This window comes from Synchiropus splendidus, chromosome 19 (assembly GCF_027744825.2).
Source record: "Synchiropus splendidus isolate RoL2022-P1 chromosome 19, RoL_Sspl_1.0, whole genome shotgun sequence".
Classification (NCBI taxonomy): domain Eukaryota; kingdom Metazoa; phylum Chordata; class Actinopteri; order Syngnathiformes; family Callionymidae; genus Synchiropus; species Synchiropus splendidus.
This window is the reverse complement of record NC_071352.1, coordinates 13801147-13827915: the sequence shown is the minus strand read 5'-3', so window position 1 is coordinate 13827915 and position 26769 is coordinate 13801147. Positions and strand designations below refer to the sequence as shown.

Here is a 26769-nt window from a genome sequence, read left to right as displayed (position 1 = left end):
TGCTGTTCCTCTGTTGTTGGAACACACCCTCTGGTCCCCCGTAGGGGAACCACCACCCCCAGTCTGCCACTCGTCCGGTCACGACCCAGACATCCACGCAGTGTTGAAGAGGCCTCCCAAGACAGACCCTCAACACCCTCTTCCTTACAGAGGGTGGAATGTCCGTGGAGTTCCGCAAAGTGCTCTTTCTAGCTGCCAGGTACATCCTCAGGTGAAGTCAACAGCATTCCATCCTCACTGTCAATAGCTTGGATATTCTGCTGTCTGCCACTTCTGGGATGCTTCACCATTTTCAAGTGCCTTGGTGCTGACCGAAAGTCTTCCTCCATGGATTCTCCAAACTCCTCCCACACTTAGCACCAGCCCTTAGGGGCCAACCGGCACCTTGTGACTGCTTCAGGTGTCCCACTCGAGACATGGTCTCGATAAGACTCCCTCTTCAGTCGGACGGCTTCCCTGACGTCTGGTGGCCACCAAGACGTCCTTGGGTTACTGCTCCTTGAGGCACAGATGACCTTCATCCCACAGCTCACTACCGAAGCGTCAGCCATTGCGACTTTGAACGTGTCCCCAACCGCCACAGGGGTGCAGGAGAAGGCTTCCGGGAGGTGTGAGTTAAAAACCCCTCTAACTGGGGTCCTTGTTAACAAGTAGAGATGGCAAATAAGTAACGCGTGTGTTGTTACAGAAGTCGGAAAAGTATGTGAATGTGCTGTAATTTTACGTTACCCCCCACACCAAATAACAGATTCCATTTTTGTAACCACTAAACAAAAGTTCTGTTAAAGCTGCATTTAATTTCTGAGCAGAGCAATGTAGTTTATTCTTTTTAAAAAAGGGGAAAAATAACTTCATTGCATTGTAGTTGGTGACAAGGCATGAACAAAATGAGAGTGTGAATGAATGAGTCAGAGGGAAAAGTGGCACCTGTAACACTGGGTTGTTTCACTGGTTTCTCATCCCCCGGAAGGACGGACTGATCATGTTTGAAAAGTGCTGTATTTCTATTTTGTGGCATAATGCTTTCCCAGCCACTCACTCTCGCCTTAACCAGGACCACCGAGCGTAACTTGGGGCACATAGTTTTTGTTTTGAAATTGCCACATTTGAATGGAGGAAGAAGCTTCAGTTTTACAGTCACAAATACCACCAGCGCATACACAGAGGCACATTCGCATGCTTTAAACAGGGGCAAAGGAACTGAAATGGTACGACTGAAGTGCTTCATGCAGTAATAAGACTTAAGACATACAACACCACACGACAACACGAGATATGGATGAAGCACCAAACCAGACAGGTGGACAAAGACACAAAGAGAGTGCGCGTTCTTACATGTCGTGGCCATTTCCTTTCTGTTCTCTTGCCTCCTTCTTCTCCTGACACACTGTCCTCTCAAACATATTCCTGCTCCATCGCCTGCTGCAGTTCTGTCAAGGGTCTTCTCAGGGAACACTCAGCTTTGTTGACAGTCACTTTGTTCTCCCAACGTCCATATCGCTTGGTAGCTTGCTACAAGCCCATGGCAAAAGGTGGGATCATCACGATGTTTTTTTTTTTCTTCTTTTCTCTCCACTTACAAGTCAAGTGGCTGGCACAGCTGATCAGACATTAACTTAGGAGAAAACATGTTATTATGAGCAGGAAAAGCTACAACAATCATTGTCACCTAAAATGCTGAGTCACCACGACAAATCTATGGAAGCATTTCGTAAACAGAGGAACAAAGCTCCAGATGGTTGGAGATACCTGAGTTGTGAATGCATTGCAAATAGAAAAGGAACGTTGTTTTGTTATCGACCCCGTTGGAGGAAACCTCTGCAACATGGAAAAAATGACTTACTTGGACCTATTTGAGGCTGAATTCATAAGAGGAATCACTAAGATTTCGGAGCACTGCAGTAGAATCCGAAATAAAAACTCCACCCAAAAGACTCCACACACAAATGAATTTGCTCTTCTTTACCTGTGTGACTGGTCAAGATGAAAACTGTTTCTGCATTTGTCAATTATACATCAACAAGTTTGTGTGCATCAAGTCAATAATATCACACAGCAAAATGTAACAACAGAGAGGAATGAGTGGTTTTGTGTGTGGACCACTTACAGGGTTGTACTGAAGAGACATCATGTGCAGAGGTTTCCATCCCTCAACACGAGTTCAAGATCTCAACATAGAGCCATCTTTGGAGAAGCTCTCTGAGAGACATTGGTGGACAATATGGATTGACTCTTTATTACATTGGCTCACAGTTGCTGCTTCTTCTTGCATATATATTTCTGCCAAGCACAGGTTTCCAGAACGGTTCTCTAAACCTCTGCCAAAGGAAATGGAAAGCTGCGATTAGCTCAAGATCGGCATGAACGCAGCAATACAATGCGACTTTCATAGAAATGTTTCCCCTCCCAATCCTGCAAAAATAAACTTTCCCTCCCTCTTCCGCCCTGATACAGTACCTATATATGGAAGCATTTACCATGCATTACGTCAGCCCAGTCCAACTCTACTTGCATTCCATGTCAGGAATTTTTTCACCTGCATGCTTTGTTAGTGCAAGTGTGTATGTGCTGCACACACTGTAGTACTACGTATTTTCCTTTGCGAATGGAATTTCTTCAGTCTCCTCCTAGTATTTTACTTATTGCTTGCAATGTAAACCCATGCAGTCATTTCCAGTGTCAGTGTTTACAAATATACAAGAGGATGTGAACAATGAAAGTCCAACAGAGGGCCATCACAAGGGACTAACCATTAGTCAAGCACAGGTAGTCAACCATCCGTTATAAGAGCAAATACCATTATGTTCAGCTCGAAAAACAAAAAAGAAAACAACCCAAATTATAGACAACCAATTAACTGGAAAAATAGATTTTTTTTTTTTTTGGAGAAAGCTCAGAGATGACAGTTCCAAGTTTGTGATCCTCGCAAAAGTCTTGATCCGGGAAAAGAAAAGTTGGGTGAGTTAACCAAATAGTCAGGTTGAGGTGAAATGTCCAGAAACACACTTTCTTTCTTTGCTTCTGATTCCGAAAGACAATTGATATCACAGTGTGCCTCCTCTGGCCATAGAGTGATGTTTCTGAGCCACAATATCCATGAAAAACTGCCATCTGTTAAAACCATTAGAGCGAAAAGGATAAACTTTTGTTTTCATCGTGGCTTTTTTGCAGCAGCAGCACCAGCAAAAAAGCGGAGGTTTTTTTTTTTTTAGTATTGTTAGTATCATCACAGAGGTAGAAGGAAGAGGGAGAAGACATGAAAGCACAAAATCATAATGGCCTGAAGGGTTCAATGTCCATCTTCTCGACATGTTGCACTGTCTATCTTCAGGCGTTGCTCGTCCTCCATCGCAGCATGCCACGTCCATCTTCTCACCACTCCACTACCAAGGGCTGTCGCTCCAGTAGCCATTGACTGGGCCCCCTACTGAGTGGCCACAGCCAGTCAACAAAAAAAAGAGATGGGTGGAGGAAGGATGGAAGGGGTAGGGTGGTGGCAGGACAGTTGTGGTCAAGGAGTGTCAACAACAGGGAAAGAAAGAGAAGCCAAAAACTAAAAGATTTTGCTAGAAGCTACTGAATCACATTGTTAGGATGAAAACAGTGATGAAGCTGATCATGGAGAGATGAGGAGAACTAAACCCGTCAAACTCCAGCATTCTGCTTGAGAGACAGATCCGGTGAAGTTTCAAATCCTGGTTATTCTGCCACTTAACACTTTAAAGTATATGCATAAAATAAGATGTATTAACTTGCGCAGATTCATCTGCTCTGTTCCTTCATAGGTGTGAATTTGCATTTAAAAAGTGATCATTTCCCTGAAGATGACTTCACTGCTGTACAGCTTATTCTTCAGATTACTTCAGCGGTCACATACGGAACAAGTAAAACTGGGCCTCACCTTTTTCACACCAGTTATTTCTTATTTTAAAAAACATAAAAAAGAACATAAGTTCTTCTGACAGATGGAGAAAACTATATGGCGGACATTTGGTCTTCATCCCTACATGCAAAACTAGACTTCGACCACTCCGAGTTTACATTCTGGAATTATACATTTTTGAAGGGTGAGGCTTCAGGATAAAGGCGAATGACTTCTTACGTGGTGCATTTTAATACGTCATGCATCATAGGGTTGCACAATTGAATTCTGATCACAATTTTGGTGATTTCTCAGTCAAGGCAAATTTCAAACCTTCTCTTGCACCCTACAGAGGCTTCACATTCAATACAACGTAGGCTCCAGCACTCCCTGCAACCCTGAACACATCTGTATATATATGTATGAATAACCTGTCAGTCACTGTCTTTTTACCTGCCCCTGTATCAAGGTGGTGTGTGGTGGATGCGGACTTGGTTTGCTGCCGTTTCAAGGAGCAGTAGCCGGATGGAAGTAAATATAAACCATTGCCTTTGAGAGAGCTACCTGCATAACACCTGCTACACATTGCAAGCTTGACAGAGCTTGACATTCTCAGGGTTGTTTGCACTATGGTTCCTTATTATCACTGTTTACAGCTCACATTGTACATACTTTATCTGTTTTTTGCACATATTATATTCTATTTTATATTTATTTTGAGTTTTCAAGGGTTGTTTGTTTTAACCCAAATTCTGGTAAATGTTTAAAAACGTAATTGTTTAAATAAATACCAACGTTGCCCTTCTGTGGATAGTCATTTTGCTACTTTATGACGGGACTATGTGACAGCACATTTTTTTGTGTTAGTCCTTGGTAGATATGATATTCTGGCTAGCCTTAATTATTGTTTATTAAAATTCTGGATAGTTACATTTGTTTTGAGGTAACAAGATTCTGCTACGTCATAAAAAACATAAAGAGTGAGTAATAATGGTGTTTACAATATTGATCAAAATAACATAATCCCGCCACCCAAATCCATCCTCCAGCAGCTTCCTACAATCTCCATGAAAAGGACATAAACTTGTGGATCAACGTAGAGCTTGTTGATAAATGATCACGTCATCTGCCATTTGACCTGCAGAATTTTTGAAGTTTATTATTGGACGAGAGAATGGTTTCAGTGAAAATGGCCCAGTGGATATGGGCAGGGCCATTGAGCCACATGAGCATGAAAGGCACCAGAGAATGTGAATGGAACTTCTGAGCCAAATGACATGCGTGTGTTTCTGTACTGTATCCAAAATCCTACCATTCAACAAATAATGACCAATATTCCCACCATTCAGAGGCTGCTGAGCAGATGCAGATGAATAGATTTTCAGTGTGAAACATGCAGATTTAAGTGTTCTGTTTTCATCGGTCTGCACTTGGGTGCATTGAAACAACACTGAATGGTTTCTCTGAATAATAATTGAACGCTGATAGTAGCAACTATTGATCCATGCGAACCTGGACTCTATCTTGACACGATCTCTGTTAGCAAGGCTTGTTATTTATGTATTTATTCAAATGTATTTGTTATTGTTCTTCTGGCTTCATGACCATTTGAGCTTGGGATTGGTTTAAAAATAATCCTAAGAATGATGAGCACAAATCCAGATTACAAGATGGATGGGATGGGGGAGTGGCAGCGTCTGAGGCTTGGAGGCTCAAAGGGTTGGAAGGGAGAGTCGGTCATGGGAGTGAGGCGAAGCGGAGCGCCCGTCATCCCAGAGATGTTATTCAAGCTGCGTGACTTCTCATAACCTGTAGCTACATGGACACAGGTCACAGTGAGATTCATGGCAGTGAGATGGCAAGTTAAAAGAGTTTCATTTGTGCGATGCCAAAAGAGCATTGCACATCAGGGACGGCAAATACAAAACATTTGTCACGATTCCAAGCATTGGCAATGAAAACCAAAAAGTCACAATAAAAGTATATGAGAAATGAAGAAATTACCATAAAAGCCCAGCCCAACCAAATAAAACATTTCATATGAATGAAAGAAGAGAGACAGAAGGACAAAGATGAACAGGAAGGGACAGAACAAACATGGCTATGTGTTATGAAAATGCATTAAATGAAACATAACTTTCAAAGACCAAACCTTTTGAGAGGCTTGGGGTGCTTCTCCTTACTTTTGTTCACATCCACTGGTTCCTAAACATTTGTACAAACTTGGCAGTCGCACAGGGTAAATCAGCTGGAGTGACGTCAGCAGAAAGCCACGTGTCACTGACTTTTGACAACAGGTGGACCACACAGATCGTAAGAACCTTCACCGTTTCAAATGAGGGTTATGTGTAGGGATGGGCATGGAAAACTGGCAGCTCATCGCAGTTATGGAAGAGTGGGAGCGGCTTCGGATGGAAAAGTCTTCCTTTTGTGTGCGGAAACAATGCGACTTTAGGACGTCTGAAGCCTTTCGACATCATGGTATAATAATGAAAGAGCGTTCCGTGTCCCCTTGTTAGAATAATGCACGAGAAAATTTTATTTCAATTTGACTGAAAAAAAAATGGAAAAAACAAGATCTATCTAGCACCATTTTCAAAAATTAAAGTAGAGACAAAAATATTTTGAAAAGGTTATGTGATCCCAAAGAAGTGTGGAAGCAAATGTAGAATACAACAGTAAAGATGGCAGCACTGTACGAGCAAGTTCACAGCCAACAATAAGACAGTGTCAAACTATAAGAGTCTGAGATGGAAGAAATGTGGGATGTCATCTCAGTGGAAATGTCACCACTGAAAGATACAGTAAATAACTTGAACAGGAGCATAAAGTCAGGAGGGACTTGTTCACCAGTGCTGGAAGAGAAGGATGGTGATAATCTGAGGCTTTTCACAAAGAGCCAAGTCAAGGACAAGGTTGGATTTGGGGTTCAGTTTGACACCCCTGCCATATACCTAGGTGGACACAAGTCAGTTTGTTCCTATAATTTTTGTTAGAGGCTGCCACAAAAAGTACATATGTACCTGGACATATATTTTGCAAAAATGTTAGTTTTGTCTCTTACAATTCCATATACTTGCTCATTTAAATTTTCCCTAAACTGTATATATTGAATTGTCTCAGAACAAGGGGGGGAAATAAACAATAATAATAATAACAATAATAATAATAATCTTTCCAATAATCACATTTCAAAATGTATAAATAGTGTTAAGAGAGCAAACTTTCTAAACAAGTTTGAATGTCATACTTAAAAAATATTATACTTTATGGGCGTAATGAAGGACATTTCATTATTTATTTACAATTCTTAATTTAAGGAGAATGAAGTTTGTGTTTATGGTCACTATCCGTACGCACCAAAGTGAAATGAGACCAAGGCAGGATGAGGGGACAGCTGGTACTCAGACAACATAAACAGACTAAACAAATGAAATAGAGAAAAGGACAGATGGACAACGTGGCACCTACTCACAGAGGCTTGACAGAGGGACAGTAACAAAAAACACAACTATAACTGAAACACTGAGATCTATAACTGCTCAAAGCCTTTGGCCTCCTCCACCCAACACCACCTCTTGCAGCTGTGTGAAGGACGCTCCATCTCTTGGTTACACACACAAAGATGTGTGCTCACTCGGGCTGGGACACATTTGGGCTGGACAGTTACTTTAGGCTGCTGACCTGCTTTGTGTCATCAGTTCGATTCATTTTCTTTTATTTCTTCCTCATGTACTTCTTGTCAATGTCTGTTAAAATTAATTTTTACTTTACTTGAGGTCCCAGGGTGACATAAAAAAATGTAAAAATCATAGATTTGTTGAAATGGGTACATTCAAAACTGGCAATTTTTGGCAGTTTTCAGATTGTTTTATGATTTGAAATGACACAAAACATACATCAAGGTTGGAAATGTGAAGGCACCTTCCGTATTTCTGTTTCACAAATATGAATGTAAGAGCATCGGACTGAGTGAAGCCAAATATAAAACCTTGCTTTTTATGTGGCATGTTAATTTCTTTGTTTAAATATTTATTTCCATGAAATAATTTAATAACAATTTATGCGGGAATCATTTTACAAATTCATGGCACTCTTTAAACCCCATATTTTTAAACAGGCACTTATTTTGACAAGATGAGATGTTGAAGTGAACAATCTATAGATGCTTGACTTTGCTTTGTAAAATGGACTGTATATGAAAAACGTTTTAATGATCAGATCAATGTCATTTTCATCTCTTCATAGACAACTACATGTCGAAATGAGAAATGGGAAAACAAAATGAGAACATTTGTATCGTGATAATGGTGAGCTGGTAGGTGAATATTAGAATTAGAATAGAGACATCTAACAGCAAATGTGCAGGTGATCTCTTAGTGAGAAAAAGACACGTAAACCCCAATATAAGGGAGAGTTCAACTGTTAACTCTTGGTCATATATCGCCCATGCTCCAGGTGTGTAAGGGCTTATCGCTCCAAGCTGTGCGTCAATATAAGGCTGCCGATAAAACTGATGTCCACCCAATACATATTCAATAAACACAGTTGCGGTGGTTGCTTTAAAAAAAAGTGCATGTTTTGGATCATCAGGTTGAAAGTCTACATTATAGAATAAAACATATGTCATGACTTTCATTCTTTCTTTCACTGTCACCGACTTGTTCATCGATGAGAACAGTTTGTCGAAATACTTCCTGTCCTAGAAAACCATGAGGACAGTGTGCATCCTAGATGCAGTGCATGGACTGCATTTTCAAAATAGCAGCTTCTTCTGAACTGTCACTGCTTTCCTTTATGAGTCACTAGAGAAATAAAAACTTCAAGTTGATTATTTTAACCTCCAAGCGGTGGCGGTCTTTCAGTGCGAGGAGCGTTTATTATGAGATTCTAGATGTTCTCATATTTAGCAAGGCAACATTTTGTAGTTAAATGACAAATGAACTGGAACAATTTCAATGTGTCGATAAAGTAAAGGTAAGAAACAGTGATGCGCTGAAAACAACGCGTTTATCACTTTTGCGTCTGCCTATTTATTTCACAAAACACTGTATGTCATTCCACAATTTGAAGAAGACGAAGGAACGAGGAAGGCAGCCATGAAGATACACTTACCTTTCCGAACGTTCCCGTCCGTCACCCTCTGAAATTCCCCTGCGCTCAGCAGAAAACAGGCCCGGTCATGAGGGTAGCGCTCGTGGCTTGTGGTCGAACCTAGCACGCCTGTCGCAGGACTCCGTTCATCACCAAGAACCTGGTCAATGGTGGGGCAGTCCTCATTAGCCAGCGCTGCATTTGCGGCATCACCGTTCTGTTTGGAGTCTGTTCATGGGGGAATTATAGGGTTATTATACAATATTAATGATACTACTAATAATAATAATAATAATAATGAGGGATGTCCCCATACCACTTTTTTGCCAAGCTAGTACGAGTATTGTGCCTGAGTACTGATGCAAGTATGTCAACAAACAATCCTGTTAAAGATGTTTTTTGGTTTTTTTCAGCACATGTTCCCTGAACAAACCACTGCCACAGATTTCACTTTCAGGTTTAGCCAAATTATTTCAAGTTTGATCGGAAAGGATTCACAGCAAATCTTTCTCCGGTTCACCAAAAGTCTGAAAAGAATTTTGACAGCTCCAACTTGAACAAACATCTACCGTCATAACACTGTGTTACAACTTTGTCGCACCCTTGCAGCGGTTGGTTCAGATGATACAGCTTCTCGGTAACATCCACCAAAAAGCAAGGTCCTGCAGGCATTCTACGGAATGACATTTTGACTCTGGTTTGAGCTTTTCTCCCATGAACTGCTCAAGAAATGCCTCGGCTCACTACCTCGACTTAACCACCTTCACTCAGTGTGGTACAGCAGGCCAGAGATGTTGTCTTTCTCTCTGAAAAGGCTGTCACATTGACAGTGATTCAGGCTTCTGGTTCGGATGAAACAAACATTTTTAGATGACCACCTTCATGGTGTTATCCATCTTCAATGACTTGCAACACAAAGCCTTTTGGCACAAACTACAGTGAAAGTCCAAAGTGTAATGTCCTCCATTTGCATGATTCATGAAGAGTGGTGACAAGGGTCATATTCTTTCAGCACTGCGACATGCTATGAATAAACAGGAGGATTTCCATTTTTCCTGGAACACTCTGCACTCTGGGTCCACTTTTTTTTTTTTGACATAACGCGGCGACGGGTGTGCCAAAGCACTTCCAAGGTCCCAGTATGAAAAGTCTTATTGGGCCTATTTGTTTCTTCAGCTTTTGATACTTTACAAAATAATCTGTATGTTTGACATCCCCACTCTAAAGTGACCATGGTTCTGAGACATGAGGAAGGTGGCTTCATGTAGAAGCCGTCTTATGATCGCTCAGCGCAGGAAACTAGTAACACACATGCAGTTGTTGACAAAAAAAAAACATTATATCCATCAGCTATACAATAGCAAAAGTGTTCTCACTACAACAGCACGGTTAGTCGAGTCATTGCGCCATCTATGGTGAGGCTCAGCAGGTGGCTGCCTCACTGCGCTTCTCTACTCAGTATTTGCACGGTAAATGTGAAAATTCAACCATTTTCAATAAAAACCTAAAACTGGTGAAATTTTAAAAAAGCATTGATAGTGTGAATCAGTGGATAAATACAACCATTTAATATATTTTTTCATTTTACATTTCTTTTTTCTGCCTCCCCTGACTGCACGTCACTGATGTAGAGCAGTGGTCTCAAACTGTCCCACAAAGTTGGCACAAAAGCTTGCACCCACTGCCGCCCGTCAAGGTCCAGTTTGAAACTCTCGGTGTAGAGGAAGACTTCAACTTTTGAAATATATGCATGACTCAGAAAAGTCAGAAATGCACGAGAGGTCCCTCATGTATTGACCCAAGTCAGACAACTGTGTCTCTAGTCAGATGCACGACTCATCTCAATAAAGCTGACTTGGCCTAAGTATTGACACAAGTTTCTTGAGTCAAAAATACACTGAAAGCTATATTACGAACACCAGCCCACCCGCTTAGTTTCTGTCACCACCAAACAAACCATCTGAATACTGCAACTGCGGCTAAGCTACAAGCCAAGAGTGCAGATTTGCAAGGCACACGACATGCAGAAAAACATGACAGGACTCACCCGATCTGTTGATTTCGATGATCTCCTCCTGTGCAAGTGGACAGTCTCCAGTCCCCAGCATGTTTCCTGAGCCCATCATGCCTGGCCCTAGTACGTTTCCCATCAGCCTGTGGGGTGATGCGGTTGCCATGGCGAGGGCATCTGGTTTACAGTAGTTGGGACTGCCGGGCTGCGGAGCTCGAGGGATGTGCTTGTTTCTCTTCTTTGGCAGCTTCTGCTTGGCCATGGCGAGTGAATAGTACATACCGAAATTGTTGACGATGACAGGCACAGGCATGGCGATGGTCAGCACACCTGCCAAGGCACAGAGAGCCCCCACCAGCATTCCAGACCAGGTCTTAGGGAACATGTCTCCGTAGCCTAGTGTGGTCATGGTCACCACCGCCCACCAGAATCCAATCGGGATGTTTTTAAAGTCAGTGTGAGCGGCAGCCGTGGGATCATCTGGGTCTGCGCCGATGCGTTCAGCGTAGTAGATCATCGTGGCAAAGATGAGGACGCCCAGAGCCAAGAAGATGACGAGCAGCAGGAACTCATTGGTGCTGGCTCTCAGGGTGTGACCGAGGACACGGAGTCCCACAAAGTGCCGGGTCAGTTTGAAAATACGCAGGATGCGCACAAAGCGCACCACACGCAGAAAACTCAGGATATCTTTGGCTGTTTTGGATGACAGGCCACTTAATGCCACCTCCAGGTAGAAGGGCACGATGGCCACAAAGTCAATGATGTTCAGGGCGCTGCGGAAGAACTCGGCTTTGTCAGGGCAGAAGACCACACGCGCCAACACCTCGATGGTAAACCAGATGACGCACACGCCCTCCACATATGTCAGCCAGCCATCTGTCACCACTTCATAGACTGTCTGGATAATGGAAGCAGGAAGAGGAAGGATTAGTTGTGTTTCCAACAAAATATAAGGCTAATACAATGAACAATACAAATCTACAGCATTAAACAGCCCATCCTCAACCCCATGACGTATTATATTGATGTTGGGAAAGTGGACTTGCATTCTACACTGGCAAAATAGGCAGCCTTCAGCGTTGCATGTTGTTGTTTCAATGGACTGAAAGAACATTAGCGTCCACACTGAAACGCACGCCGTTTGATGGGCTTCAAATACAGTGGAACCTCGGTTTTCGAACGTCTCGGACTTCAAACAAATCGCAGTTCGAACAAAAATTCAAGATTTTTTTGCTTCGGATTTCACACGAATATCCAGAACTCGAACGCCCCCAAAAAAAGCCGGAAAAAACATAACGTTATTGTGTATAACGCAGCCTCTGTATGCAGACGTGTCCCGTTAGCTACATTTACTGACTGTTTTTTCTTCATATTGAGGTGTAAAACCTTTCCTGTCTCCACACTGGACCGTGGTAGAGTGTCACAGGGGAGGTGCTGGAGCGCTCACTCCAGGGTTTGATGTCCTGTTGTGGGCTGGAGCTGGGACAGGGATGAGGCCAGTCTGGGACAGAGCGTGACTTGGTTTATGACTTTGTCACAGCCAAACTGCACAGAAGCGCACATTCAGAGCTGGACACGCACCGGGCACCTCTTCACTTCTGGTCACTCACTCGGCAACCCCTCCCACATGCAGCGGCCACACACATAGAGGAACAGCCACCTGCAGCAGACACTCTACATTCACTCCTGCAAAAGACTGTTTTAAGGCTTGGAACGCATTATTTCTTTTTCAAATCGCTTCTCGAACGGCCGTCTGGAACGGATTGTGGTCGAGAACCGAGGTACCACTGTAGCAATTGACATGTTAAATATTGAATGAATGGAGCCCCAACTTCATTGTTTACCATAACCCCAAACTGTCTGTTTTTCACGTGTCGCGCAGCCAATGCATTATCACTGTACTGTATCGTACAGTATAAAAAAAATGCTTTTATTTGTTGATTCTATCACAGATAAATGTTAAGAGTAAAATAAAATTATAATAAAATAAAACGGCATTCCCACGAATAAATAAAAAATATAAAATAAAATAAACAGAATTCATCAAAATAAAATGGACAAAAACAGGGAAAAAGCCAAAGAGAAATTGGTTTGTACATTGTTTTACACTTCAGTGGATTTAAAAAACAACTGCACTTCTCATGCAATTAAATAATAATAATTTAATTTAAAACTGGATATCAACCAACAGAAGGTTTGAAAATCACTGCAAATTTGGAGTTTCTATAAGTCGAACCAACTATAACAAGTTCAAAGTCACTTCACTTCCATTTCATACCCATTCTGATGGTCCCTTTTATATCAATTTTGCCATTGCTCCCAGCAGTTTCTGTATTTTTGGTAGTAATGCTCCTGTATTCATGCCATTTTAATGCTTCCAAATGAGTGTTAACAGTGATATACAGTGACATTTTTCACATAATTCTTGTCTCACAACATGTTATAATCGATTCAGTGACACCCTGAGAGTCGGCCGTACCTCCTCATGTGTAACGTTGTTGAAGGTGAAGTTTTCCGTTTTGTTGTAGATGGTATTGAAGACTTCATGGGTCTCCAAGCAGAACGTTGAGATTGAGAGGAGGATGAAGAAGAGGGAGGCCAGTGCCACATACTGCAGAGAGAGAGAGAGCGAGAGAAACACTCCAGGTCACATTCATGTCACCTGCTGTTCGATTCAAGAGAAAAGAGCATTTCACATTCTCCTGCCTGCTGATGCATCCACTGAATAAGATCACTTGCAGTGCAGTGCAGCAGTAGTTGTGAATACAGAACATAGGTGGCGCCAACTCCCGCAGTTTTCACCAGGGGAGGAACAGCAATAAATCTGCTGTAATACCATTGTGTACCACGCTGGTGGTAAGAAAGATGTAAAGCTGAATCAATGATCATCTGGTCAGCGCATGACATGGCCAATAAAACACGTAAGAAACGTGTGAGCACGCACACACGCACACACACACTCACCGATCAAGTGTAACGTGACTCCCTTCTCTCTGCAGAATCTCCCTGCTCACCATCCCCAACCCCTACCTTGAGATTTTGCACCCACTGTCTCTGCTCTTCTTTCTCTGCAGCGGAGCAGCTCACACAACTTGCGCATTCATGGAAGTGTGTGGCAGCAGTTAGTGTTCATTGACTCTCAAGGACAGAACACGCACTTGGTGTTCTGCACTTACGTTTTGCTTTAACAAAACGGTCAGGTCCGAGCACCACACTTTTCAAATCTCCGCACTTATGGATTGTTAAGTCAATGTCATGGCACATGGTAAAGAATTACATCACCGTTTGGTTCAGTTGACGGACAGCAGCAACAGCAAAATCACAGTGCTCTCAACCAACTGCAGCAGCTCATGTTCATCTGGTGTCACTTGAGAGCAACTTTGAAAACGCCAGAGCCGTGTCACCGTGTGGACAGCAGCTGGATTCAGACAGTTTTGAGCCTTGGCTCTCTCGCTCTGTGGAAGTCGCCAATTGACATTACCAGCACACTACAGAGTAGTATACACGAGGCAAACTATGACCGGATTATTCTACATTTCACTATATTTTGGTTCTCTTTCATCACCACGAGCAGCAACCACTTTAAACACAGACAGGTGAGAGGCGCACATGCGACAGAGAGGCCAGTCACAAACACAAGTTCCATATTTTGAGCCAACATTTAGTTTGGGAAACTGAAATTCAAGCTCATTTCTCCCTTTGGTGTTGATGAAGCACAAAGACACGAGAAACACACATTCCCAGTCACTCGTGTCGATTCATAGCCGTTCGCTTTGTCAATAAACACTGGCGTCTTGCTAGTAATAGCGCAAAAGTATTGCAAAAGTCAGCTGTTATTTTCAGTGTCTTATTTGTAACCGAGTCCCTGTATTACATTGTTTCAGCGGATCCATGCGGGCGGCAGAAATGGCTTTCAAACTGTCATGAAATTTGTTCCTTGCTGCTTTTCTAGTCAGCAGTGTGCCTTTGGAGTCCTGTAGGGTGAGAGAACAGAGGCGAATGACTGGACCTGGATGCGGCTGAAATGGTGCATGAGGATTGGAACGTGTTTCTGAGCCTTCTGTCCATTGCAGCTGCATTTTCAGTCCGGCAGAGGTCTTCACCGTGTTCTCATATGGACCAACTGGCTCACCTCCAACCTCCAGTCAGCCTCCTGGTGTTCGGTGGTGAGGCCCACTGCACTGGTCTAATGGAAAATTCATGCAGCGGTTGTCACTGCAGGAGCCATACGTCAACAGGATGAAGGACAAAGCACCGAGCACACACCCCTGTGGTACTCCTCACACGAGTCCAGAGTACGTTTCTATTCCTAAAATATTCCCCAAACCTCCATCTATTCTCTGAGATAATGAGCCCATCTAGTAAGAGCACATGTGAACATGAATCTGTGTTTTAGTGCATTTGTGTGTCAGGTCAGCGATGAAGACTGTCAAATGACATTGACTCCATGGAGAGATGGAGCTTATTATCCTGCTCTAATTGGACAATACTATTTTAAGATGTCCTGGTTACACACATAGGCGCTCACATGTACATGTATTTACTAACATATTCACATACATTCTTTTTAAAGGAGTGTTTTGAATATAAAACGTGCAACTATTACCAGACCGAGAGCCAAGCGATTCAAGATACAGTAGGAAAGTGGTCACGAATGACAAGGACCAAGTGACAAATAGGAATGGTTTATCTATTCTTTGAGGACCAATTCATGATAAGTCACCTCCTCGCGAGAAGATACATTTACTTAGTTAGTCTAGACCTCAAATGTAGACTTCAAAATGAATAGGACGTAATAACTTTATGTTAGGTTCAGAGTCACGGTTAAGTTTAGCCATTTGTTTTGGACGGTTAAGTTAAGGGTGAGAGGCCGGGGAATCCTCCTGTGTGTGCATGTCATGTCTTCTTTTCATGGGACAACACTAGCAATTACAATTTAATAGAGGGTAAAGTCATTTTACAAAATGGCTGCCTCATTCACTGTCCATAGAAACTTGAAGGAAGTACAAACACGGGGCATGATCTGTGCCAGTGAGTCGGATCACAGATGCCAGATGGAACGTCAGCACGCTAGTTTTGCCCATGACAGTCTGTACATGTTTAACCCACGGAGCAAGAAAAGAGGAGCGGTTACTCCGGTATGAGTATCCAATCACAGGACCTGTACAAGTCATGTTCAGCGTGAGGCCACCTCGAAGGCCTCGCTGTCCCAAACTTGTGATGTGATTGGCTATCACAACTATCCATCAACTATATGTGTCCGTTCACTCTGAGCGCACCAGCGCCTGCACTGTTGCTGCTGAAGGCCTTGGACATGACCACACAAGCTAGCTGAATTCTGATTGGATAAAAACAACAAGATCGGAAAACACAATGACATGAATACGATTATTATATATACTATATACCCTGAGGCGAGGGTCCGCCACTGTGTAAATGGCTGTACGTGTAGTGGTTCAGATGACTGACTCTTGGGGGTGGATAGATGAAGTTGTTGTTATGTTTCATTATTCACTTGAGTATTGCACTCAGAGCTCTGGTTTCTGTTGAGGATTTGTTGTTGACAATGTCGCTATGATGACTTCCTGTGAGTATGGGAACCATTTGCAGGGTGCTAGAAAGAAAAAAGAATGAAAGAAAAGAAAGAACTGAGAAAAAGAATGTCAACCACAAATGGACAACTCCGCGCATGAAAACTATGAGAGACAAATACAGGGATGAATGTTTGAAGTGGGTGAATCACCTTGGGTTTCCCAAGACAGCAGTACGTTGAGTGTGAATGAATTGTGAAGGTTGAGCGAAAGGCGGCACGAGAAGGTTTGAAACACACCAGAGATGTTTTGAAATGTGGATGGAAGAAGCCCAGTGTAGATCAGCCAAAAATAAAATAGAAAAAAAAGCAGGAAAAGCGTGAAAAATGTGAGGAAAAGCAGGGAAGCTGTGACGGACTGCAAGCTGATGGATGTTTCTCTGGTCTTCATCTGAGTCTAAAACAAGTCACACGTTGGCAGATGATGACTGGGTGCCTCCGCCATAGAAGACACCAGGTTCCTGGTCCTTTGTCAGTCGCTCCACCCATTGCTGTCCAAACCCCAATTCAAGGACCTCCACTGTCTGTCTCACCCGTCCCCACCAAGTCAAGACAAGTGGTGACAGGATCAGGGACGAAGCAATACCAAGAATCGCCACTAGATGACGCCAAATCTGTCCGCACAGCCGCAGCACCTCTTTGTTACAAGCCCTATTAGAATAGAATGGAATAGAATAGAATAGAATTGCCTTTATTGCCCTTGTACAGTGTACAACAAGATTTGAGCGCTGCTCCCTTGGTGCAAACAATGTAAAAAGAATATATCAAAACAAGCAAGCAAGCAGAAAACAACAAGTTGGTACTAATAAATAATATATGCACAAGTAGCAGCAGGATGACACACTACTCATCATTGTCCACACTTACACCATCCTCAGACTAATGTCTAACGTCACATTTCAAAGCCACTCCTGACCTCCCCAGAAACTCAATTCTTGTCAGGGTTCCTCTCCTGGTGGGGAGCCGTGCACAAGGCTCAGAACATGGATGAGCTGGATAATGCTTTCTTCATGGTACCTTCTCCCAACACATCAAATGGCATCTGACCTGTTACTTGCCTCTCAGGGACGTATATGTCAAGTGATAGGTGAATGCTGTTGCACTTTCCTTCCTGATGTTTCTGGTAATATCACACACACACACACAATAGATCAACTGAATTCACTGCTTATGGATATGAATGAAGATGACATTGCTGCCTGGAGTATTTTCCAATGGATTACACTCAATATGAACTCAATATGAACTCAATACTTTTTACTTTATGTGTTTTGTTTACTTCTCTTGTGTGCTCTACCTTCAACCTTATTATTCTGAGGAGTTTTTCTTTTATATTTAGTCACATTTATCCATATTTTCATACTTACTTTGATATTTTTCTTACATTTATCATGACCATTTAGGTAACCATTGAGGTAAGCATTCTATTTCTACCCTGTACCTGACTCAATATATATATATATATATATATATATATATATATATATATATATATATATATATATATATATATATATATATATATATATATATATATATATATATATATATATATATATATATTTATATATTTATATATATATATATATATATATTATGGGTGGGATTTTAATCTGCAGTTTAATGGTATAAGAATATTTGCCATAAGAAGCCACATTTTTTTGGTCATTTGGTATATGACTGAATCAAATGATGGAGCCATACATACATTTAAACAACAAAATATTGTTTATTTGCATCAGTTTGACAATAGCACAATAAATCACCATGGTGGCTATATTCAAGTTTTCATATCACCTTATTTAAACTAAAGCGCTTTTCACGTCTTGAAAATATTTGTAAAGGAATTTCAATTTTATAAGAATTTCAAGTCCATTCAGAGTAGTGGAAACCCTGGTCATTGAGTAGTGAAAAACCTCCCTGAACAAAAGCAAAACTATGCTTTTGTTTGCTTTTGTTCAGGGATTCCTCCATGTTTGTTGTTGTTGTTATCATCCTAGCTGCCACGTGTCTTATGCATCAGTGTGACCAGTGGACCAGGAACTCCTGCACTTACAAAGGTTCCCTGTTGTCTGGAGAGCAAAAAATAAAATTATATATATATATATATATATATATATATATATATATCATCCCAGAGTCAATAGTGACCTGGGAAGGGGAAGTTATGTCAGGAAGACAGACGTAAAGAGAAGGGAAGTGATGACATCGGGGGAATACAACTGTAAGAGTGCCCACCTCATCTCACACTGCACTCAGGACGTGGAGCAGTGAGCAATGAGTAATTGAGGAACTATAATTTATCTGCCTGCGAGAAGAGATCAAGCCTCAATTAGATTAATTCAGCCGGTCCTGCAACTGAAACTCTTCACTGTCATCCTTCATTGACCTATTTGGCTGCCAGAAACCTACCAACACAAGCAAGACTCTTTCAGAAAACCCTCCCTGCTAACTGCACTTTGAGTCAGCGTGGTGATGCACAGCAACAGAAGACATGCTCTGGTCGTATTTTCAGAGTAAAAAAACTTCATTTGGTTCCCGCTGAAAACTAGGGGCACTTCAGTAATAAGTCAGGACCAACAGCAGAGGACAAATGTAAGAAGCAATGAAGAAAGGGAGCTGCAAAAAAGCAGGGACAGCCAGAAGGAAAGGACACCTCTGTGAATGCACATGAATGTTACAGTAGGTGGGTCAGTTCCAAGTCGCGATAAACATCGCAAGGACTCTTTCAAGACAATTGCTATTTTGGTAAACCATATTTTCAGCTATTATCACAGAAGAAATTCAACGTCATGATAGTCTGTTGAGTCTGTGTTTCATCATCAACCAACAGCAACCGGGTGGTCACCTCAAGATTTTACGCAGGGGGTGGAAAATAACAATGAGAGGAGTTGTTCAGAAGCAATTCATCTGGCGTGGAGAGCTTGAGAAAGATTTGTCGGGCGGGACCAAATTCCAAACCAAGGGAGCAGAACTTCAGATGCACTTTAAAGTGGGAATGACAGAGGCTCCATTTAAACAGACCATCTGTGAAAGGGTACATGATGTACTTACTACTTTGCACAAGCTGGACATCGGTAACATTCTTCCGACATGATGTAAACCAAGGAATTCAGCTCGCTGTAGAGGTTCTCTGCCTTCCTGCTGTCAAGTGTCTCGGTGGGGGTGGAGTTGGGGCTGTGATGCCACTCTCAGAACACGCCTCTGTGTGGCTCGCCCAGAGAAAGTTACATGCTCCAAGGGAGTGTTTAACAGGGAGCTGGAGAGTCTGACTTTTGGTTTTGGACTGTTCAAAATGACATCTGTCGTCTCAGGAAATATGAAAATAATCTATTAATGTCTAAATTTAACGCATTGTTGCTTTAACCAGCCTGTTAACTGCTCAATGTGGGCAAGACTCAAGATATTGTGTTCACAATTAGGACAAGCTTTTGCTGCTTTATTGACTTTATTTAAAAAAATATGGTCAAAAAATCTGGAGAAACTTATATTGATATTAAATATTATATTATATTATATATAAAAGAAAGGAAATTTGTGCCTTCTCATGTTTTGTTTGAATGACAAAGTTAAGTTAAGTTTCAAATGAACTTAGATGAGAGTGATATTGGTATTATTAAATCTCTTTCAGACAATAGCATAGTTTAGAATACATTTATTTCAACCCCACATCAGATATATATATTTTTCCTTACTCCTTTCATACCCACAACGGACAAGATCTTGAAGCAAAAGTGTATGAAGACGCATGCATGTCCACCACAATGTCATGAAAGGAGGAACTCAAGCGTCGCAGCATTACGCAGTCACTATTGTACCATCTAAGAGTGAGATAAAGGCCTGCCTTCAGGGACTGTCACATGCTGGCCTGCTGGGGTTCCTTCCACATCAAGCTTGGTCAAAGAAGATTCGAAAGGCCATTAGTCAAATACATGTTTCCAGTCGAAGGCATAATATACTAACTATTTTGAACTGTCAATGACTTGCTGCGGCCAGTGAAAAACAAAAGCAATGAACTCTGTGAATGTGTCTGTATTCACATGACCTATATATATTTGGAAACTTGTGTTTATTATGGTTCAGCGGAGGTGATCCTAATATTTAGGACAACCTTGCTTTGAAAGAGCTGAACCTCTAATTCAGACTATGTCGTCTTCGCCGTTTCATTCGGACTCACAGTGAGTGCCACTCGGAAACAAGGTGATCCAGCACCCTTCCGGGACGCCCAGCACTTCCAGCTCAGCAGGGCAGTGCGCCCTCTGCTACTGAGAGAGCCACTTTCTCCTTGGAGAACGCCAGTGACTGACCGACAGCATGGGATGAATAATGACATACAAAAGACAATAAGAAGCTAGTGGCAGAAGTGAAATGAACGGGAAATGAAGGGGCACACATTCTCTTTGTTCAGGTCCAAGATGGAAATGTAGAATCTTACCAAACCCAAGAAGGTAATGCCCACAGCTGCAGCAAGGATTGTTGTGGAATGATTTGACCTGTGCCATTAGGGTTACGTCCAGTGGTTAGCGAAATGATAACCTGTTTTTCAGTACCAATTCAGATATCCACACACATTCTAAATACGCCAGAGATGGCTCCCTTCCAACAGGAATGTCTGTTTTGTCTGGAGCTCCCAGAAGCTCTTGTCTTTGTGATTCAGCCTGGAGGCCAAATCTGGACATGCATGTGTGCGACGGTGTGTATCTGGTACTAAGATTCCCCTTGATCCAGCCCCTACTTAATGCGTTTGTACTTTGAGCAATTTAATACTAAGCGATGCCAAGCCATGAGATGACGTTACGCCGATGTGGAATAAACCGAAGCTTGCATCCCACTACTTCTGTGGTATCTTCTGCCCCCAAATCGATGCCCTGAGAAGTGTATAACCCGCAGGCCGGACTACAAAACTGGCGCCCAACGTGGGGCCCAAGCGTTCTCACCGAAGACTGAGGAGCGTCAGACTTGATCCCTGCAGCACAAGGCGCCTTGAGGTAAGATACCGTCCTCATCCGTGCTGCTGGGTGAGAACCGGACGCAGAATCGCCCTCACGGTGAAAGCACCAGAGAGTGGGGAGACAGCGGTGCACACAAGTAGAAATGTCATATTCTCACTGCGTCGAACAGTGCACTTTACACCTAGGCCTTCAGTCAGGTCCAACCTCCTTTGCAACGTCTCAGTTTCACATCAGAAAGACTCCAACAAGACGGCCACGGTTTGCCGACAGCGGCACAAGAAACATGTTAAACATGAACAAAAGAAATATCTCAAGCGTTTGCGCTCACCGAGCGCTAAGCATGCGGTGGCCGCCTGACTGGAAATGCCATAAGGCACCTCCAACACATCAAGGGTTTTACAGTGGAAGCCTCTTGACACTAAAATACCAGGAGAAATTCACAAAACAAATCAATTACACTTAACAGCTCATTGAAATCCGAGCGTTGGTGCCTGTGTGGGTTGAGACCCGGCAGAGCGCAGCATACAAGCAGCTACAAGGCTCTAATGAGGCTGCTCACCCCAAGGTATGGCAAGGTATCACGTGAGCTGGTGCGACTCCCTTGTGGTGTTGGCTAGATTTTGTGCGATGCAGGTGAACTGATGGCTCAAACAGGGATGCAGCACGGTGACGCTTGTGGGTTTAATAGTCTTCTCTCGCCGACCACAATGGTAGCAATCGTGAGTGTTGCAATTCGGGATCAGGCCAGTATCTGTACAGTAGGTTTACTAGTAGACACAAGAGTTGTCTGCCTCCATCGCACATTTCCCACCAATGCCAGCAAGCTCTTTCAGGTGCTACAATTTTGTTCGCACAAATTCCCTTTAGTCTCCTTTTGTCACGTGCAACACCATATTTACTCCCACCTTGTTGGGATGAAGTCATGTGCGACGCCAAACCGTCGCATTTGCCCACAAGTATTGATACCAAGGATCGCGATCGAAACGTGAACAATTTCCGAATGCATTAATGGATGGCCACATTCCGATTATTGAAAAGTGTATTAGACGGAACTAAAGCGCCATCACTTGAACATGAGACAGAGCGGACATAAACAAACATGGCTGACCGTGAGATCCATCTCTCTCAACGCTATTTACTAACACTCTACATCCCGACCCTGTCTGACATGTTACTGGTTTAATTTGCCATAGGACAACTCGTACCCACACGCAAAACTTCCCCATTCTCTGTAACAAAGTAACAGACGCACACCGACTAGTACAAGCTAACTCACAAAGGTCCTTATTTCCTATCCTTGTTTTCCATCACGTGTGTCATTTGTTTCCAACCCACTTACCACCGGTGTTGCAGAGACAGCTGCTGTGCTGGAATCAGATACCTGACTAAGGTGTGCAGAGACGATGCACTAAGCCACTAAGGTGTTTCACACAGGAGCCCATCAGAGTTGTCACCAGGCAAGACAGAGCAGAAAAGACTTGAGCCACGAGTCTCCGGGAGGCCATCCACCTCAAGGTATTGAGACTTTGCCCGTTGGTCAGTCTGATTCCACACCAGACGGGACAGTCACGATAGCAGAAGTGCTAAACGGTATAGAGACAAAAAAGAGGGTGTGATACAACAGGTTGGAGAGTTGGTTGGAAACTCAGAAGAACAGAAATTACTCAATACATAAGCATAAGTTATGCAGTTAAAGCGAACATTAACTGCTTCCTTCCGACCACCATCGGCGTCCTCTTCTGCATAACCATTAGGGTTCACTGATGGCGGACACACTCTCACAGGCAGCGCTAATGCTACGAGCCGCCATCAGTTAGGGACCATCAACAAATTCTAAAGCCTCAAAGTAGTCGTGAAATCTTCAATAAGGCAAAGAAAAAGAAGCATTTTAGGAGAGAGAATTGTGAAAAGGTTTTTCATCACACAAGACAAAGGACTGACAGTTTGGATCATGATTTGGAGAATAGAATACGACTAAATGATCACCTATTGAGATACAGCACACAGACGGCTCAATTTAACCCCTAAATAAAACGATTCTATTCAGACATAAACAAATAATGATGCTGGAGACAAACTCCAGTAATAATTTTCATCATGAAACAGTTTCAAGAGAGACTCTAGCGTGTACTACACATGTAATAATAGTAATAAACATCAACATCAACCGTGTGAAGTTTCTCATATTCACTTGTTTTCGCTGGTGCTGTCGCAGTGTGAACTTAGAATGAGGAGGTAACTGCCACATCAGTTGGGAAAAATGCGAGCATCTCTTTTTCACTGATCTTGCAGTGAACACAGTTACACCTGAAAAGTGAAAATATGACGAAAGAACCTCTCTCTTGAACAATATGTGACACACAAGGAATGAAAGCTCTGTCGCAGTGTTATCCTGACAAGCACCGGGGGGGAGGGGCACTCTGCTGAATATATTGCTTACCGAGCAACAAAACCACCAGAGAAGGAGGGGGAACTGTTGGGGGAGGAGCCTACAGAGGTTGGGGGGCGCCACTGCAGGGGTTCCAAATGTAACATTCCTAGATGACTGAGTGAGCCCCATTGCACTGTAATAACATGAAAAGATGTCACAAATTCCTGCGTGGGGAAATGCCTTTAGATGGTGTCCCACGGAATGTAAACATGACCAGGTTCTTTCAGGCGGTTCTTCTTTGTCTGGTGGAGGATGCCCCATTTGAACCTGATCTCCTCTGACACACTGTAAATGCTGTATGTGACAAACTATGTGTCATTTATATGACTATAATTTCATTGTTGTTACAGTGCATACTATACATTTTTACTTACATTTCACAAAGATTGAGTGAAGAACAGTTCAAATCATTTTTGCGCCTCATTTTCCTTATTTTGTCGAACAGTGGTTGTGTGTATCTGTGTGTAGGTTGGTGTCTGTGTGAGGTGCTCTCTGTCATTTTTGTGTTACTATCAGGAATAGAAGGCCTAGAAAGGCTCAGTTCTGGGGCCCAAATTATTCAGATGTGAGGTACCAGAACCAATGAACTGTGCATTGCTTGCACACATTTGATCTATAATGGAGAGGATCGAGAAACCTTGATCAAGAAAACTGAAATCTAAATGGAGACAATGAAAATAATGGCTGAAATGTAGCAAACACTAAATTCATGGTCTTTTCTGATCAAAATGTGGAAAGTAACTTGTCCTTGAAAATTCATGGGAAGAGACCAGATCGAGTGTTAGAGGTGAAATTTCTGGGTTTCAGTATAGATGAGCAGCTCACATGGAAACAGCACAGCAGAATGAAAATATCAATCCAGCTGTATATAATGGAACAAGTGGAAATTCTACTTGAATGAGAAAGCGAAGACTGTACTGCACTGTGCTCTAGAACTCCCACACTATGCCAATGGAGTCGAGGTGTGTGCAAAAGGCTGATGAGAGAACACATACACATAGGGATGGGCGCTAACTTATCGTCCACGATATACCTCCAAACACAATCTCCACGATGACAATTCTGCATGTCACCATAAATATATGGATAAACACGCGGCTCACTCGCTGCATTGGACCTGCATTCATGAACATGTTGAGACCGTGACAGAGCGCCGCGCTCTCCAGCTCCGCAGCGTTTGACAGCCGACACTGACCTGTGACAGCCGTGGAGAGTGTGGTGGACTTTGGTTCATGATCGTGGTTTTAAACTTATTTTGATAATGACACTGGTCGACTCTGATGTTTATGTTATGAGATGGAGTGGTCCTCATAGGCTCTCTGACGCGGTCGTCTGCCTTGGTTCACATCAACACATGCAGGTCTCCCGCTGCGCTGGCGCCTCGGCCAAACACCACGGTGAAAACAGTTGGATATTGGACGGAGCTCCACTCCAGTATTGGCGGCGGCGTCCTCTTCCGCGTCTCCATTAGGGTTCACTGATGGCGGACACACTCTCACAGGCAGCGCTAATGCTATGAGCCACCATCAGTTAGGGACCATCATCAAATTCTAAAGCCTCAAAGTAGTCGTGAAATCTTCAATAAGGCAAAGAAAAACAAGCATTTTAGAAGAGAGAATTGTGAAAAGGTTTTTCATCACACAAGACAAGACAGTTTGCATAATGATTTGGAGAATAGACTATGACTAAATGATCATTTCCCCACATATTCCTTCAATAGCATCTAAGGAAATGTGTCCAGACTGCTCCATAGTTCAAGTCCACTGTTCACAGACATGAGATACAGCAGTGACACATTGAATTTCTCATTTCTTCACTGAGTTAACGATTATATTTAAAGACTTAGACTTTATTGTCATTGCACAAAAACATATCACTGTAATATGGCATCTTAAACAAATCATGATGTTGGAGACAAACTCCACTAATAAGTTTCATCATAAAACAGTTTCAAGACAGACTGTAGTGTCGTGGAATAGAATGAACATGCATTTATCCTGATAATTGTTATCGCAGAAATTACATTTATTGCGATAACTTTTTTTGTCCATGTCGCCAATCCCTAACATACGACTTAAGTTTGCAGAAGCATGAATTTTGAAAGTCCCTGAGCTAGTAGAGAGACGAACACTGGTGGTCGTTGTTAGAGCCCAACATGGGCTGCAATCTACACTGTTTGAAGCCACTCTTTATGGGCAGCTGCTGACTAGAAGAGGGAACTTCTACCAACCATTTGCCGGAACCACACTGAAACAAATGGAACTTACTGACAAAGGAAATGAAAAAAACCTGAGGGTTTCAAGAAAATGTATGTGACACGGAAACTGCTAGATTTCTTCAAAGATTGAATGTAAGTGAACTTCACTTTTTCCGTCCGCTCCATATTATTATCCTTATCCATTTTTACAACCACCTTGTGGTTCCCTGATGGTTTATATGTCTCAAAATGTTTTTTAAATAGCATATTACCACTGAAACCTGGTGCTGTGCTCAATGGCAATGTCAGTACCAAAGTGAAGGCTCAGGAGCTCCAGCTTATAGTGTGACCGTTCTGTTTGATGTTTAAACACACTAGCTGATTTTCTGTGGGTTCTATGGGTTATACATAACCAAAATGCATGGGTTGTTTTGGTGATCGCTTTTTCTGAGTCATTTTTTTTTCATGAGAGGAAGCAATTTTTGCATTGTAATGCTTATAATTTAACCAGAGATATTCTTTAGGTAAAACGTCATTTTATTTATTTAAGATTTTATTTCATAGGATCGAGTCATGTGTCAAGTCACAAGTGTCTTCAAGTAGTCAACTAAGTCTTTCAATATAATGTGAGT

General features: G+C 42.5%; 1 protein-coding gene across 3 annotated transcripts in view; it reads right to left on the bottom strand.

Annotated features, from left to right (window-relative positions):
• Positions 1-26769, bottom strand: part of LOC128750841 (potassium voltage-gated channel subfamily C member 1-like) — a 35505-nt gene that overhangs the window by 2880 nt on the left and 5856 nt on the right. Inside the window, exons 2-5 of one of the 3 annotated variants that reach the window (XM_053851407.1) lie at positions 13447-13578; positions 11004-11865; positions 8978-9184; positions 1336-5677 (exon numbers count right to left, since the gene is read on the bottom strand). In XM_053851407.1, coding sequence (XP_053707382.1) covers positions 5526-5677; positions 8978-9184; positions 11004-11865; positions 13447-13578 — 1353 coding nt within the window. In that variant the 3' untranslated portion in view covers positions 1336-5525. The remainder of the gene's footprint in view (positions 1-1335; positions 5678-8977; positions 9185-11003; positions 11866-13446; positions 13579-26769) is intronic. The other 2 variants (XM_053851408.1, XM_053851409.1) reach the window with 2 other exon arrangements.